The sequence below is a fragment of the Mesocricetus auratus genome, unplaced genomic scaffold (assembly GCF_017639785.1).
Source record: "Mesocricetus auratus isolate SY011 unplaced genomic scaffold, BCM_Maur_2.0 Super-Scaffold_100004, whole genome shotgun sequence".
NCBI classification, from domain to species: domain Eukaryota; kingdom Metazoa; phylum Chordata; class Mammalia; order Rodentia; family Cricetidae; genus Mesocricetus; species Mesocricetus auratus.
In genome coordinates this window covers 113,066,000-113,083,276 of record NW_024429189.1, presented here as the reverse complement: position 1 = coordinate 113,083,276, position 17,277 = coordinate 113,066,000, and the positions used below count along the sequence as shown (strand labels likewise).

The window sequence follows — 17,277 nt, the reverse complement described above, 5'->3', positions numbered from 1 at the left end:
TTCTTTGTGTCTTTCACATCATGAATCTTGATGCCATTCATCTTTCCATCCCTTGGTGTCCACCCTCTGCCCTTGCAAGCTGCCCCCCGAAAATAAAATAAAATTTAAGAGTGAGAGAAAAAAGGAAAAACCTCATCATGGAAGCTGCAGTGTGACACAGCAAGTCACACAGTGAACACTTAATCCATATACCTTTCATTGCAAGTGTTCAAGAGTCATTGGTCTGGTTTGCGGCCTCTGGTTTCTGCTACACTATTGATGCTGAACCCTCACTGGGGCTCCTCTTAGATATCCTGTCATTGCCCTGTGTTGTAGAGGTCCTACAGCTTTGGGTCTGCAGGACTGGCCCCTTCATGTGCTCCAGGAGATCATAGATGGGGTGGGTGTTGGGGTGGGCCAACACATAACCTTGGTTCTGAGCCTGAGTAGTTGCAGGGTTGGTCAGCCTGCCAGCTCTCCCCTGTCCTTACCACCAGGGTGAGCTTTCCTCCATGGCCCTGGCTAGTTCAGCCCTTGCAGCAATGAGCAAGGGGCTGGGTGGGTTCTCCTGTTTTCATGTCCTCGGGGTCAGCTCTCCCACACCTTAGTCATCAGGACCAGCTCTACTGTGCTGTGCAGGTGAGGTAGAGAAGCCACTCTCCCAAGTGTCACAGCTAGTGAGGGGCAGGGACAGTTCTCCCGCCTTATGACTTCAGAGCCAGGACTTCTATCTGCCACAAGCATCGAGGGGTGGGGGTAGGGAGGGCATTCCCCCCAGCTGGCATCATCCTGCCCACACCACTGCATGGCAAATGAGGGGTGGGGCCAGACCTCCCTTGCTCGTATTCTCAAGACTGGCCACCCACACCCTCATCAATAAGGTCATCTCTATTGTACTGCCCAGGCAAGGTGCACGGTCCACTTTCCCAAGCGCTGCAGCTGGTAAGGCGGAGGGTCAGCTCCCTTGCCCATCACAGGTGGCAGGGGCAAGTAGGGGGAGGGCATCATTTCCTTGCCCTCACCACCACATGGCACATGTGGAGGGTGTGGTCAGCTCTCCCACGCTCACAACTTCAGGGTTGGCTCACCCACACCCTCGCCCTGCCCAGGTGAGCGGCAGGGCCTGCTCTCTTGAGTGCTTTAGGTGGTGAAGGGCAGGAGCAGCTCTCCAGTTCTTATGACCTCAGGACCAGCTCTCCCACCTGCCTCAGGGTTAGAGGGGCAGGATCCCATGCTGCCATATGGCAGATGATGGGTGGAGCCAGATCTCCCCCACTCATGCTCTTGGGCCACCTCACCTACTCCCCTGTCAATAGGGTCAGCTCCACTGTGCTGTCCAGACAAAGTACAGGGCCCAGTTTCCCAAGTATTGCAGCTGGTAAGAGGGAGAGTCAGCTCCCTCACCATCTGGAGCCAGTAGGGGAAGGGGGGGTGGCCTCTTTCCCTCACTCCCACCACCACACGAGGGAGGTGGTACCATCTATGCCTCTCTCATGCCTTCAGTGCTGGCTCACCAGCTGGCCCCTGTCTACAGGGACAACTCTACTGTGCTGCCCAGGCAAGGCACAGGTCTGTCCTCCCAAGTGCTGCACCTGGTGAGAGGTTGGGTCAGGTTCCCCCACCTGTCGCCCATGCTGAGGGACAAGGGAGGAAGGACATCTTTCCCTCACCTATGCTATCACATGGCAGACTAGAGGGGTGTGACCTGCTCTCCCATTCTCACGCTCTCAGGGCCAGCTTGCCCAGGCTCCTGTGAACAGGGTCAGCTCTATTGTGCTGCCCAGGTGAGGTATAGGATCCTCTATTCTGAGTGAGGGGCAGGACCAGTTCTTCCTAGAGTTGCAGCCAGTGAGGAGCAGGGCCAACGCTGTACAGCGCTATCCTCTCTGCCTTTGGTGGTATCAGGAGCCCCAGACATCAACTCAGACCATGGCTCCATCGGGGCCATGTACCCAGACATGGGCCTCGGCACCAGCCCAGGCTCAGACATCACCGTGACCCTGGGTGGATGCCACCCACCTCAGCCCGTTCCTCACCACTTTCAGCTCTTCAGATATGCATCTGTCCACAGGAAATGAACCATTCCATCTGTCTCTCCCCCACACCACACCATCCATTTGCTCACCATAACAGTGTCCGTCTTCCTAGTGCCACAAGGTGCCAGGCAGGCTGTGTTTTCTCCTTGGAGCCTGGGGCAGTCCATTCCAGGCCTGCGTGTGGGTCTCTCTACCCCATTCAGTCTGTGAGTGGGTTAAAGAGTGAGTGGCTTTGGCCAGCAGAATAATAACAGAACCGTAAGAGAAAGTCACACATGTCGTTTAACACCTTCCAGGAACTACTTTAGGAAACATAGCAAGAACCTGGCAGAAAAAGAAAGTAATAAGCTTAAAATGCTGAGATTGTACGTGTGCGTGCGTGCGTGCGTGCGTGCGTGCGTGCGTGTGTGTGTGTGTGTGTGTGTGTGTGTGTGTGTGTGTGCGCGCCGGTGTCTATACATACACATGTAAATTATTTTGTGTGGTGAGGAATCACTGCACATATGCTATGACACATATATAGAAGTCAGAGGACAACTTTTGAGAAGTGGTTCAGATCAAATTCAGTTCATTAAGCTTGGTATCAAGAGGCCTCACCTGCTGAGATATCTCATAGGCTCTTAATTTTTACTTTAATTAATTAATTACTTTTGGGACAGGGTTTCTTTGTGTAGTCCTGGCTGTCCTGAAACTCACTCAGTAGACCAGGCTGTAGATTCAGAAATTCACCTGATTCTGCCTTCCAAGTGCTGAGATTAAAGGCATGTGCCACCACTGCCTGGCATTCACTGACTCTTAAATGTTTTAACCCAATCTATCCAACATACCCATTTTAATATAGAACCAAAATAAAATTAATGAACTGTCTTATTTCTTATGTAAATACAGATTTTAATGAGTCTGTTATGTGTTTCTCAATATGGATTAGTCAGATTTCAAGTAGTCAAAAGTTTCTCATGGTTGGTGACAACTGTATGGGACAGTAACTCTAGAGCAGTGGTTCTCAACCTTCCTAATGCTGCGACCCAATCATGCTGTGGTGACTCCAACCATAAAATTATTTTCATTGCTACTGTGTAACTATAATATTGCTACTGTTATGAATCATAATGTAAATATCTGATATGCAACCCTATGAAAGGGTCATTTGACACCAAAGGGGTCAAGACCCACAGGTTGAGAACCACTGCTCTAGAGTGCACATTAGGAATGGGATGCATGGCTGGCCACATTTCTTTCTGTTTTATTTTTTAATTAACTTTTATTGATTCTTTATAAATTTCATATCATGCATCCCAATCCCACTTATCTGCCCATCCCCTCACATTCGCCCTCTGCCCTTGCAACCTCACCACCAAAACAAAATTTAAAAGAAAAGCCAATACCCAAACCAAACAACAAAAATGAGAGTCTTGTCATGGAAGCTGGAGTGTGGCCCATTGAGTCACAGTTGACCCTTTAGCCCATTCATCTTGTAATGTTCATTACTATGAGTCATTGTTCTTGTTCGAGGCCTCTGGCTTCTGCTACACTATTGATAATGGGCCCTCACTGGGGCTCCCCTTGGATATCCTATTTTGTTCTGTGTCATGTTGTCCTGCAGTTTTGGATCTATAGGTTTGGTCCCTTCACATGCTCCAACAGTTCACAGATGAGATGGGTTTTGGGGTGGGCTAACTCATAGCCCTGGTTCTGGGCCTGGGAGGTAGCTGGGCTGGTCAGCTGGCCAGCTTTTCCTCATTGTCACTGCCTGGGCGAGCTCTCCAGCACTGCCTTAGCTAGCTCACTAAATGCAGCCTGCAGCTAGTAGCTAGGCCAGTTCTCCTGCTCTCAGGTCCTCAGATCCAGCTCACCCACGCCCACACCACCAGGGTGTTTTGCCTAGGCAAGGTGCAGAGCCCTCTCTTCTGATTGCTGTAGGGGGAGTGGGGTCAACTCTACTGTTCTCATACCCTCAGGGCTGGTTCATCTGTATCCCCTACAGCAGGGTGAGCTCTAGTGTCCTTCCCGGGCGAGGTACATGCCCATGGTGAAGGGTGGGGACATCTTTCCTGAGTGTGGGAACCAGCTTTCTCCTTAGGGGTGGGACCGTCTATCCTGCTGCAGTGTTCAGCAAGTAGCAGACCCAGCTATCCCAGGGCCAGTAAAAGGCAGAGTTGATTCAGCACAGCATGGCTCCAATGACCAACCCCCCTGTGCTAACACACACCATGGATATCATCACAGACCCCAGCTGCAGTGGGACCACAGACTTAGACATGGCCCCAGTGGCAGCACAGGTCACCCAGATCAGTATGGCCCTGGCAGCAGCCTAGCCCTCAGACATCAGTATGTCCACATTTCTTGATGTAACAAGAATAATCTTGACAAAGTCCCCTTTTCCTGAAGTCCTTCTCAGTACTTACTATGATCTGCCCCCCAAACCTTCCAGTCTGTTGAGTATAAAACAGCATCTTAGCGTATGTTTCTTTTGTAGTTTACAGCACTATGAATTTGGTTTCCTTAATATGTCTACAGATTGTATTTCCTAGAAATTTCTCCTTCTGACCCTCTGATTTCCCATTGACTTGTATATTTCTCATTGATCTTTGCAGATTTTGGTAAACAGGTATCTTAAAATATGCATGTTTCAACAATGGTTTGTGTCCTCACATTGGTAGCAAAGTCATGATATTATTGACACTTTTCCTTCATGAGTTTGTGCTTTTCTGTTAATAAATTCTCCTTTTCTCCAAATTCATAATGATAGTTGCCTTTTTTCTTTAAAAGTTCCATGCTCTCTTTTTCACATTTATTATGTTTCCCTCCTGGAATTTCATCTGCACTGAGGTAAAATTCATCTTTTGCTTTGCTGTATGGATCACCCATCAGTCCAGCAGCATTATGCCTTGCTGACTTCAGGACCAAATCTGGACTATGCTCAGCTCCTGAACCGGGGAGGACTTCTAGGGCCTCTGCATCTGTTCATCATACCTTACGGTAACCAAGGTGATGGAAGTTGTTTTTTTTTAATTTTTTTCAAAGATTTATTTATTACATGTACAGTGTTCTGCCTACATGCCAGAAGAGAGCACCAGATTGAACTGTAGATGGTTGTGAGCCACCATGTGGTTGCTGGGAATTGAACTCAGGACCCTTGGAAGTGCAGTCAGTGCTCTTAATCTCTGAGCCATCTCTCCAGCCCCGATGGAAGTTTTTAAAGGATCTCAACTGCAAAGACAATAACTTTTCTTTTTAAAATAAGGATCCGGTTCTTTGTTTTGAAGGTTTGTTTAAAGGTTTGATATATATTCTGTGAGCACTGAGGAAACTTTGAGTGTCTCACCACTCTGAGTTGTACATGACAAACTGACTCTGCATAAATGGAAGAGAACTGGTCGGGCTGGGCTAGGCTTACAACCTGTCCCTTACAACCTTCTGTGCATGGCAAGGGAGACCTGCTCATTCTGCTCACTTACAGCCAGGGCTGACTGTCTCCACATGTCCAGGACCACTAATCTAGCACATGGAGACTCATGCATGGTTCTTAAAAGTTTTAAATTTTTGTTCACAGCTGTTCAAAGGAAGTCAAACATTTCCCTTCAATACTTGCAAACTCCTCCCCACTTCCTTGTTGTCTTTTTGCACCTCAGCTGCTTCCTCTTGGCTGTCTCTCATGGGGTTTCTAACTAAGTGTGATAAAACACCATGGCCAAAACGAAGTTGCAGCAGAAGGAGTTCATCTGGTTTACTCTTTCGCATTACAGTCCCTTATCAAAGGAAGTCAGGACAGGAACTCAAGGCAGGAACTGAAGCAGAGACCATGTAGTAATGCTGCTTACTGACTTGCTCCCCATGGTAAGGCTTATTCCATAGTCTTCAAAACATTCAAATACTTAGGAAGTTGTCCCTTTAAAATAGCCAGTCTCTTTCAACACTCAGTCTCTCTAAAACATCCAAAGTCTCTTTAAAATCCCAAAGTTTCTCTGAAAATCTGACGTCTCTTTAAAAGTTCAAAGTATCCTAACTACAAGCTCCTTTAAAATAAGAAACGAGGCTGGATGGTGGTGGCTAACGCCTTTAATCCCAGCACTTTGGAGGCAGAGGTAGGCAGATCTTCAAGAGTTCAAAGTCAGCCTGGTCTACAGAGCAAGTTCCAGAGCTACACAGAGATACCCTATCTCAAAAAACCAAAAATGAATTAATTAAAAATAAGTTAGAAACTTTCTTATTCCAAGAGAAAATTACCAAGGCAGTCATAATCAAAGTGAAACCGAAGTGCAGCAGTGTGAAGCTCGAGTCAGACTTCTGGGACACTCATGTCCTTTGAGCATCAACAAGTATAACAGTTCTTTTTTTATAGTTTGCTTTTATTTCATGTGCATTAGTATTTTGCCTGCATATATATCTGTGTAAAGGTGTGAGATCTCCTGAAACTGTAGTTACAGGCAGTTATGAGCTGCCATGTGAGAGCTGGGAATTGAACCTGGGTCCTCTGAAGAGTAGCCAGCTTTGCTATCCACAGCACACACAGCTCATCTCATTAGTTCAACCCAGCTGCACACCACACCTGCTGCTGTGCTTGGTGGTTGTCTCATTGTACTGACTGGCATCTCCAAAATGCTGGGGTCACCTGCTCCAACTAGACGGCATTGTCACCACCAGTCTCTTCTGGGCTCTCTTCAGGGACTCTGACCTTGCCACATGGTGCCAGATCTCAACTTCTCTCCATCCTGCAGCTTCTACTGCACCTTCACCAGTGGCCTCTCCTGACCTCTCCCTGTGTCAAACCTCAGCTGCTCTCCATGACCCATTCATGCCTTCAAACCAGTACCAGCTGGGACTCTTATTAGATGTGACCAAGTTTGGCTGCCATCGCAAGGTACAGCCTTGACTCTCTGTGTGCTGACCCCGAGGAAATAATTCCCAGAAGATTTTGCCTTGATAATGATGGTCTCTTCTTAATCACAGCTAATTCTTCAGGCTGAGCTGACCAGCATCCATTGTAAAGGTTTCACTTTAGTGATCCTGGTCCCTTGTAAGTCACAGCAGATTATTCAGCTCTAGAGCCTAGAATCACATATATTTTTTAAAGATTTATTTATTATGTATACAGTGTTCTGCCTGCATATCAGAAGAGGACACCAGATCTCATTATAGATGGTTGTGAGCCACCATGTGGTTGCTGGAAATTGAACTCAGGACCTCTGTAAAAGCAGTCAGTGCTCTTAACCTCTGAGCCATCTCTCCAACCCCCACATATTCTTAATGCAAAACACCACACAAATAGCCCAAGTTGTCTTTGCCTCCCTCCAAAACACAGTAAACCAGGCCAACTCTGTCTACATCCCTTTGATCATTGTTATCTTCCAATCTCCCACAAAACAGGCCATTAAACCCTGAGTACTCAATGGCTCTTCTAGTCCAAGTTCTAAAATCCTTCCACAATCCTTCCCAGCACATGGTCAGGTTTGTCACAATATCCCACAGATCTGGTACCAATTGCTATCTTAAGAGCTTGAGCTGCTGTGTCCTCCTCCTCCTCCTCCTCCTCCTCCTCCTCCTCCTTCCCCTCCTCCTAGTTTTTCAAGACAGTATTTCTATGTGTAACAGTCCTGGTTATTCTGGAACTCACTTTGTAGACCAGGCTAGCGTCAAACTCACAGAGATCCGCCTGCCTCTGCCTCCCGAGTGCTGGGATTAAAGGTGTGCACCACCACTGCCCAGCTTTCTTAGTTTCTATAGCTGTGATAAAGCATCATGGGCAAAAGAAATTTGGGGAAGAAAAGGTTTATTTCGCCGGGCGTTGGTGGCACATGCCTTTAATCCCAGCACTCGGGAGGCAGAGGCAGGCAGATCTCTGTGAGTTCGAGGCCAGCCTGGTCTACAGAGTGAGTTCCAGGACAGCCTCCAAAACAATACAGAGAAACCCTGTCTCGAAAAACCAAAAAAAAAAAAAAAAAAAAGAAAAGAAAAGAAAAGGTTTATTTCATCTTATAGCTTGTAGCCCATCATCCAAGGAAGTCAGGACAGGGATGTGGAGGCAGGGATGGAACAGAAGCCATGGAATGCTGCTTGGTTAAAGGACTAAGTTTGGTCGCACTCCCCTCCTAAATATACTGCTCAGTTGCATGACACAATATAAAGACCTTGCCATATGCTGGCAGTTGCAAAACTCGAGGAATTTCTGTTCTATATGTTACTCCCATGGCTTTCTCAGCCAACTTTCTCATACCATCTAGAACCATGGGCCCAGAGGTGGCATATGAGATGCATGCCTCCTCCGTAGGATCCCACTCACAGTGGGATGTGTCCTCCCACATCAGTATGAATAAAGAAAATGTTCCACAAACTTGCCTACAGGTAATCTGCTAGAGGCATCTTCTCAATTGAAATTCCTCTTTCAAGATGACTCTAGCTTGTGACAAGGTGACAAAAACCTAGCCAGAACACACAAAGACCACTTTTGACCAGTGTTCCTAAAATGAAAGACTTTGATGATTTGGTCCCCCTTTTGACTCAAAACACTTAAGAAGGTATAGTCTCTAGAAAGTTTTTCTAGTCCTAAAACAGTCCAATTCTTTGCCTTCTGTATAGGACATAATGTACTCTTAGTTTATTTGCCTGGTTGTCTTAGTCCCTTTCTGCTGCTATCATAGAATACCTGACTCTAGATAACATGCAGAACAGAAATTCTTACAGTTCTACAGGTGCCAACATCTAGCAAGGTCTTCATGCTGTATCAAATCCTAGAGTGACTGAGCAGTGAGTCAGAGAGGGAAGTGGGGTCAAACTTAATCCTTTAACTGAGAATTCATTTCCAAGAAAATGTTATTAATCTATGACCTAACCTCTTATAGGTCCCACTTCTTAAATCTTTTTCCATTATATCAAATTTCAACACAAGTTTTAGAAAGAACATGCAAACAATAGCAACAATTATGAAGACTTAACTCTCACTTTCCCATGATAGTAAAACAAAGAAAATACAGTGTTGGAACATGAAACTAGAGTGTTTTGAAAAATGGTAAGATACTGTATTAGTCAGGGTTCAGAATTCTGGTGGTTCAGAACTGACAGAATGAATATTTTTTTTTCACTATACACACACTTGAGAGCATGCGACTTACTAGCATGGCTTCCAGGCTGTGGTCCAACTAGTCCAACAATGGCTGTCTACCAACTGAAGGCCCAAGAATTCAGCAGTTGTTCAGTCTACGAGGTTGGGTGACTGAGCTCTTCAGTCTACACTGAAATCCCAAAGGTAGGTTCTAATGCCAGTGAAGGAACAGACTTACTAGTTATGCAAGCAAACAAAGACAAAGAACTTCCTTCTTCTGTGTCCTTTAGAGGCTGTCCCAAGTGTAGCCCAGATTCAAGGTGATCTTCCCACCTCAAAAGAGCTGGATTAAAAGTGGGTCATCCCACTTCAAATGAGTTAATTCAAAACTCACAGGGGTATACCCAGCTGCTTGAAGATTTAGTTATTTCTAGATGTAGTCAAGATGACAACCAAGAATAACCATCACATTGCTTTGTTAAAAAAATATGTATATATAATATAATCATAGGAATTCCCTATGTAGTCCAGGGTAGCCTTGAACACATTTCATTTAAACTATGCAGTCTTTTGTGGCTTGCTTTCATTTAGTGTGGTATTTTCAAGGTTCATCCATGTAGCACACATCAGTTTCCATTCCTTTTTAAGGCATGCTGTCACCTCACTATGCGGATAGACTCACCATTTATCACTTATCAGGTGATGGACATTTATTTCCACATTTTAGTTGCTGAGAATAACACTTCTATGGACATTTTTAAACACATTTTGGGGTAGATATAATTTCTCTTGAAGTGGAATAGCTAGCAGGCAGGGCGAGTCTGTGTTTAACCCTTTGAGGGCTGTTTCCCAAAACTGCTGTTCCACATCCTATCCAGCCCTACCAGCAGCCTGTGTGATTTCTTCACATCCGCACCAACACTTACATCTTTAGATCCCAGGTGTATCTCTCTGTGGTTTTGACTCAATTTTCCTAATGAATAAAGGTTTTTTAGTGTGCTTACTGGCCAACTATATCTTTGGAGAGATGTCTAGTCAGATCCTGTGTCCACTGAAGACAGGGTCTGTCTTAGTTGCTTTTCTGTTGCTATGACAAAACATCACAATCAAAGCAACTTATAAAAGAAAGCATTTAATTTTGGGCTCATGGTTCCAGAGGGTAGTAGAGTCTATGAGCATCATGCCTGGAAGCATGGCAGCCAGTAGATAGGCAGGCAGGATACTGGAGCAGTAAAAACTTACACGATGAGATAACAAACATGAAAGTGGGGGAGGGAAGTGGGAGGGATGGAGGGCAAGCAAGCTAGCGCTAACCAGGAACGGCATGGACTTTAGAAACCTCAAATCCTGTACACCATTGTGTAAATGTACCACATTTTCTCTATCCACTCTTCAGTTGAGGGGCATCTAGGTTGCTTCCAGGTTCTGGCTATTACAAATAATGCTGCTATGAACATAGTTGAGCAGATGTCCTTATTGTATGAGTGTACATCATTCAGGTATATGCCTAAAAGTGGAATTGCTCAATCTTGTGGTAGGATGATTTCCATTTTCTTGAGGAATCTCCATACTGATCTCCACAGTAGCTGCACAAGTTGATATTCCCACCAACAGTGGAGGAGTGTTCCCCTTTCTCCACATCCTCTCCAGCATAAATTGTGGTTAGAGGTTTTGGTTTTAGCCATTCTGACAGAGTGAGATGGTATCTCAGAGTTGTTTTGATTTGCATTTCCCTGATGGCTAAGGATGTTGAGCACTTTCTCAAGTGTCTCTCAGCCATTTTAGACTTCTCTACTGAGAATTCTCTATTTAGTTCTATAGCCCACTTTTTAATTGGATCCTTTGGTGTTTTGGAGACTTGCTTCTTGAGTTCTTTGTAAATTTTGGAGATCAGCCCTCTGTCAGATGTGGGGTTGGTGAATATCTTTTCCCATTCTGTGGGCTGTCATTTCATAATTTGCAGGGAAATGGACGGCATTAGAAGAAACAATCCTGAGTGAGGTAACTCAGTCACAAAAAGACAAACATAGTATGTACTCACACTCATATATGGATTTTAGACATGGAGTAGGGAAATGCTAGCCTACAATCCTGCTGCCAGTGAGTCTGGGAAGCAGGGAGAACCCTAAGAGAGATAGCACGGTAACCCGGAGAAGGGTTATGGGAAGAGATCTCCTAATTGGATTGGGAGGGGGAATGGGAGAAAGAGAGGGGGAGAAGAGGACACGGGAGAGCAGAAAGGTTGAGCCAGGGCAAGAATAAAATAGAGAAGGATGAGAGATACCATAATAGAGGAAACCATTATAAGTTGGAAAAGAGATCTGGCAGTAGTGAGATCTTCACAGATCTACAAAAATGACACCAACTGGCATTAAGGCCACCTTAAATGCCCTCCCCTGATAATGAGATTGATGACTACCTTATATGCCATCCTAGAATCTTCATCCAGTGGCTGACAGAAGCAGAGGCAAACACCCACAGCTAAAAACCAAACTGAACTCCTGGAGTCCAGTTGCAAAGAGGAGTGATGAGCAAAGAAATCAAGACCAGGCTGGTAAAACCCACAGAGGCAGCCGACCTAAACAAGGGGGAACTCATGGACCCCAGACTGATGACTGAGAGATCAGCACAGGGCTGATCCAGACTCCCCCCTGGGTGTCAGAGAAGAGGCCTTGGCAACTTATGGGACCTTGGAGAGTAGATCAGTATTTATTCTTGGTATACAAATGGACTCTGGGAGCCCATTCCACATGGAGGGATGCTTTCTCAGCCTGGACACATGGGGGAGGGCTTAGGCCCTACCCTGGATTATATGAGACTCTGAAAATCCCTCATGGAAGGCCTTACCATCCTTGGGGAGCGGAAGGGAGATGGAGTGGGATGGGGGCTTGGGAGGAATGGGGGTCCGGTGGAGGAGGGGAGGGAAAGGCAACCAAGAGTAATATGTGTAAAAAGTTAAATTTAAAAAAAGCCCTCAAATTCCACCCCCAGTGACATGCCTCCTACAACAGGACCTCCCAACCCTTCTCAAACAGTCCCACCAACTGAGGACCAAACATTCAAGTATGAGAGCCTATGGAGCCGTTCTCATTCACACTATCACAGGGCCTTGTGTAGCTGATGCTAGCCTTGAACTTCTCATCCTCTTGCTTCTATCTCCCAAGGGTCTGATTGAACAGCTCAGGATAGCCTGGAAATGCCCATCCTGCTGCTGCCGTGTGCCACTGCTCTGGCTGCTCATAGCACTCTCCAGTGCGGGAGATCAGTGCCCTAGTCTTTCTCATGCTGGGCAAGTGCTGTACTCCCCAGCCCCTGTTCACATCTCTATCACGAAATCTCACTTGAATAACTTTCAGTTTCCCCCTTTAACAACTAGCAAACTTGAAAGGATATTTTTATGTTGAGAATTATACACAAACACACAGTGACTGTTTGTTTAAAGACTTTATTTCTGGCCTGTAACAGCTTATGTGTCATAAAAGTCATCGAAGTCATCGGACATGTTATGGTCTCTAGGACGAAGAGCAGCTTCGATTTCAGAGTTACTGTCATCAGATTCCCCCCAGAAGGCTGGAAGAGAAAAGTGCATGGCTCATTAACTTTGCTGTACTCTGACAGAGGGTTTTCAAAACAGCAAGGCAACTGCTTAGTTGGAGCACTGGCCTGCACTATGTCATTTGTACAAATTTATACATTTCATGCTATGTTCTTCTCATTGTTTGAGAGCAATCTTTGAAGAATTCTTTTTATCATTCATTACGTCCAATTTTTTATTATAAGACAGACATTAAGACCTAGGTTACCTGGAATGACACCACCCACTGGCTGCTGCTTCACTTTTATCTCTCTGTTTTTGTTTTTGCAGGACTAGATCAGAAAAGGGGAAGACTTGGTGGAAAAATGGGCAGTAGTGATTGGTTGATCTGAACACTTATTATTTATCTGGGAGGCAATCTTAGTTACCATGGTGAAGAGAATGGGAGAGTGACCCAAGAAGAGAGGAAGCTGGTGAGAGCTATGGGTGCGGTCAGAGGACAACTGGGATTCAGTCCCTTTGAGGATTCTCTGCGAGACTGTATAGAGCTTTCCTCATGCTGTTCCAGTGAAGAGTAAGAGTGTCTACTGATTCATTATCTCCTAACCCTAGTTGCCAACTCTCTGGTCCTCTGTAAGAGTTTCACATGCTTGTGTGGCAGGCAAAAGCTCTGCGTCAGAGACACACTGTCTCATGTAGAAGGCCACGGGCACACCTGGCTATTGGAGCCGAGGTGACCTATAGGCAGCTGACAGGGTATGGTAGGGCATCAACAGTATCTTCTGCCTTGACAATCAGATAACTGGTGTCTATAGAGAATAACCAGGCAGCTCTTAGATGGCTTCATTTATAGGATCCCAGTTGATCCTTTCACTAAGGTGGTAGAATACTATTAATGTCTGCACATTACTGAGCAAACAGCAGCTGAGCAAGAGTAGGCATCTGGCTACAATCGTGGCATCAGTGGTTACACCTGATTCATACCTGCACTCTCCATTACTACCAGTGGGGGATGGGAGGAAAGGAGACCAGAGCAGAGAGCCCAGACATGGGAGGGAAGTGTCCTAGAGTGTCACTGCAGGTTGGGTGTTGAAGGATGAAGCGGAGCTTAGGGTTTAAGAGGAAAGAAAAAGAACTTCATATAAAGGAATAGCGTGAGCAAAGGCACAGAGGCAGGGGTATAGCAAAGTCAGACAGGAATGGCCTGGCAAGGAAAGAACTGACACAGGGATACCATGGGAGGAAATTACATTCTGTGCTGCAATTAGTGAGAGATGGTGGAACTGGTAAGTAAGTGAAGAGAGTAAATCTGGGTTAAATGCTAGTGGCCAGGTAGGGACAGGAGGGACTGGGTATGGAGAAGCCAGTTAGGGTTGCTGCAAGAGTCCTAGCAGGCAAGAGCAGTAAGTGCTCATGGGCCCTGCCTTGGGGGCAGGGAAATAGAGGTGAAACACTCTGTAGATAGAGAGCACCAATTCTGACAATCAATTCCAAATAAACTATACTACCATAGTATCCCATGGCACCTTCACAGTCCTTTCACTAAAGGCCTTATTCACAGGCAGCTGTGTGGGCTGTCCCTGGGCTCACAGGACACGTCACAGTCCTCACACAAGGTCACAGAAAGACAGATACACAACATAACTCTTGGTTAAGATGAGAAATGACAATTGGTGTCTGTTTGTTTCTTACCATTTGACTTTATAGTGGTCACCGGGTCCCTTTTGCTTTCATGCCTATAAAATAAGAAAGTGAAAATTGATAACTGATCTAATAATTTCACAGAGAACTGCTTGGGAAGAAGCCAAAGCATTTATGGTAAGGAGAGAAGTTTTATATTTCCTCCCCAGGCTTGAAAAGCACCAAAGTGTCAAGTCTTGGGGTGGCCAGAGGCATCTGCTGGGGGAGCAGTGAGCTGCCAGAGCCTCACCAGCCTCCGTGTGCTCCTCTTGGCAGCCCTGCCCTGGGTGAGCCCTGTGTGCTGTGGGCCCCTGCTGGAGGCAGAGGATGCTTTCTGTTCAACAGTCCTCTGGAAAACACCATGCACCAAGTGTCAGTGCTTCTGAGCAAACTCAAAGTGAGATACCTGACAAGGAGTCAAGACATTGGGAAGAAAGTGAAAATACCTCAATCAAATCAGCAACAACAATGCCAACAGTTTTTTTTGTTTGTTTGTTTTTCTAGACAGGGTTTCTCTGTGGCTTTGGAGGCTGTCCTGGAACTAGCTCTTATAGACCAGGCTGGTCTCAAACTCACAAAGATCCGCCTGTCTCTGCCTCCCAAGTGCTGGGATTAAAGGCGTGCGCCACCAACGCCCGGCTCAATGCCAACAGTTTAACAAAGGCAGTCACAGTAAACACACTGTGGGAAACAGCTAGTATTTTGTGTACCCAAGTTTAGCTTTCTATGTATTCACTGATACAAATGCTGCATCTGTGGCTTTTGGTACCTACTGGTTTCCTCTGATGAATGTAAGATAGCGACTCTTTGGAGTGGGATTTCCCAATGTGCGTTTCCAGGGCTGTATGCAATGCAATGAACTTAAAGAACCCTTCTGGGAGCACCACTTACACTTTCTATTGTACCTAAATTCTCCAAGTGTCATGCAGAGAGACAAGTGGGCAGTGGAGACATTAGGGGAGAATTTTATTTTTTCTATACAAGGTATCTACATTGCCCTCTCATGGTCAGGACCCTGTTCACCTTGATGGGAGAACTTTTCAAATTCATCCCCCACTTGGTTCAAGTCTTGACAACCTGCAGATTATACAAATGCCTTATAACACAGGCATCACAGCAAAACAAGCTCTACTAAGGGTCCATTTTACCATGCTCTACAATATCTTGTAATACTCCCTGGCATTTGGTGCCTGCTACTAACCAGGATCCAGCAGTGGAGCCCATTCTCCCTAAAGAGCACAACATCCTTATGGCCACCAGAAAGGGGACAACAGACAGTCAACGGTCAGGCTACCATGGGAGTGGGCATTAACAAAGTGAGCCTTAAAAAAACCCTTTTTATGTACACACAATGAACCCCATGTGTGTTGTGATACTGCTTACCTACTCCCATTACCTATGTGCTAGAAAGTTGGGCTAGGCACCAGGAGGCAGAGGTAGATTATAAAAACTCTGGGAGACGAGTAGTCTTCAGACAGCTGTGGTCTGAATAATAAGAGGAATAGGAAGAAGGCCAAGCCTATTGCTGGATGGAACCGAGAGGACAGAGACCTTGGTGACAGGGAGGGCTGAGAGTTGCAGGGTCCCCAGAGGGCAAGGCACTTCTAGTTGAGAAAGGATATTGCAGGCCTGGACTGAGGAATGGGATGTGGTCGGATGTAGCAGCTGAATGCCTTATGCAGGGATAAAAATCATAGAGGCAGGGAAGCCCAGGCCAGGTCCCGAAAGCTTCAGTGACTACTCCGAGTTTCAGAAACACGTCCAGTGTACATTTAGTAGCTCCATTTGCCCTCCTCCAAAGCAATTTGTAGTCAAACTCACCATCCTTCTAGTGTGGTCTCCACTCCAACAAGGCAGTACTTCCCCATCTCAGCAAGGGACATCCATAACTTTCTGGTCCTCCAATGTCCCTCACTAAACACAGTCAATAACTGTGTCCTACCAACTTGACCTCCTGGTAATTCCCAATGCCCTCACCAATTCCTTATACTTTCACCACACAGGCAAATAAACCGGTAACTCCCACCTAGATGTTCACAATGGCTTCGCTGATGACACCACACCTAATGTGTTCCTCTATTATCCATCTTCTACTTGGCAGCAAGAGTGAGATGCTGGACATTTCCTGAGGAGAAGCTCTTTAATGTCTTTCCAATATTTCTGGCAAAAAGAACTAAATGTTGAATGGTGCTTCCCCAAGGTGGGCTCCCAAACAATGTTGGGTTTCCTGATTCTGGATCCCCATTCCCCTTCCACTGCAATCCTCATCAAGGTTGCTGTTTTCCATACATTCCTTCTGCTAACTGCAATCCTCATCAAGGTTGCTGTTTTCCATACATTCCTTCTGCTAACTGCAATCCTCATCAAGGTTGCTGTTTTCCATACATTCCTTCTGCTAACTGCAATCCTCATCAAGGTTGCTGTTTTCCATACATTCCTTCTGCTAACTGCAATCCTCATCAAAGTTGCTGTTTTCCATACATTCCTTCTGCTAACTGCAATCCTCATCAAGGTTGCTGTTTTCCATACATTCCTTCTGCTAACTGATAGGCTACTCCTTACCCTCTAGGCTAGGTTGCAAGCAGAGACCACATCTGTTCCAGATCACTTGGATAACCCAGTGCTCAGCAATTAGCAGGTGCTCAGGGAGGAATGAATAAATGAATTTTACTAAGCACAGGGCCCAACAAAGGCTTGTGATCAATTTTCAATGATAGAAAATGTGATCTATATGTTTATGATTAGCTGTGACTCCAGAATCAGGATGTTAGAGTTTCTTTGTCTTCTCAACAAAGGGGGGATATATATACAGGAGAGAAAAATGAGTAAGGAAAAGAAATACAATGCTTCACACAATGTTGTGAATGTGGTCATGGCCATGTGAATATCATCCATATAAGTGAGTGTAATCACTCAACTCATCAAAAGCAAGTGAACTGAGCCAGTAGCAAGCATGGAGGTGACCCACTGTGTATGCCAGGGGGACCCTCTTGCTCTATGTAAGGTAT

At 45.7% G+C, this 17,277-nt stretch overlaps 1 protein-coding gene across 4 annotated transcripts in view; it reads right to left on the bottom strand.

Moving 5' to 3' along the window:
* Nucleotides 1-12,483: 12,483 nt before the first annotated feature.
* Kiz (kizuna centrosomal protein) overlaps nt 12,484-17,277 on the bottom strand; it is a 101,071-nt gene continuing 96,277 nt past the window's right edge. For all 4 annotated transcript variants that reach the window (XM_040746443.1, XM_040746445.1, XM_040746444.1 and 1 more), the window contains 2 exons: nt 14,282-14,325; nt 12,484-12,624 (listed from right to left, as the gene is read on the bottom strand). In XM_040746443.1, the coding sequence (XP_040602377.1) occupies nt 12,521-12,624; nt 14,282-14,325 (148 nt within the window). In that variant the 3' untranslated portion in view covers nt 12,484-12,520. The remainder of the gene's footprint in view (nt 12,625-14,281; nt 14,326-17,277) is intronic.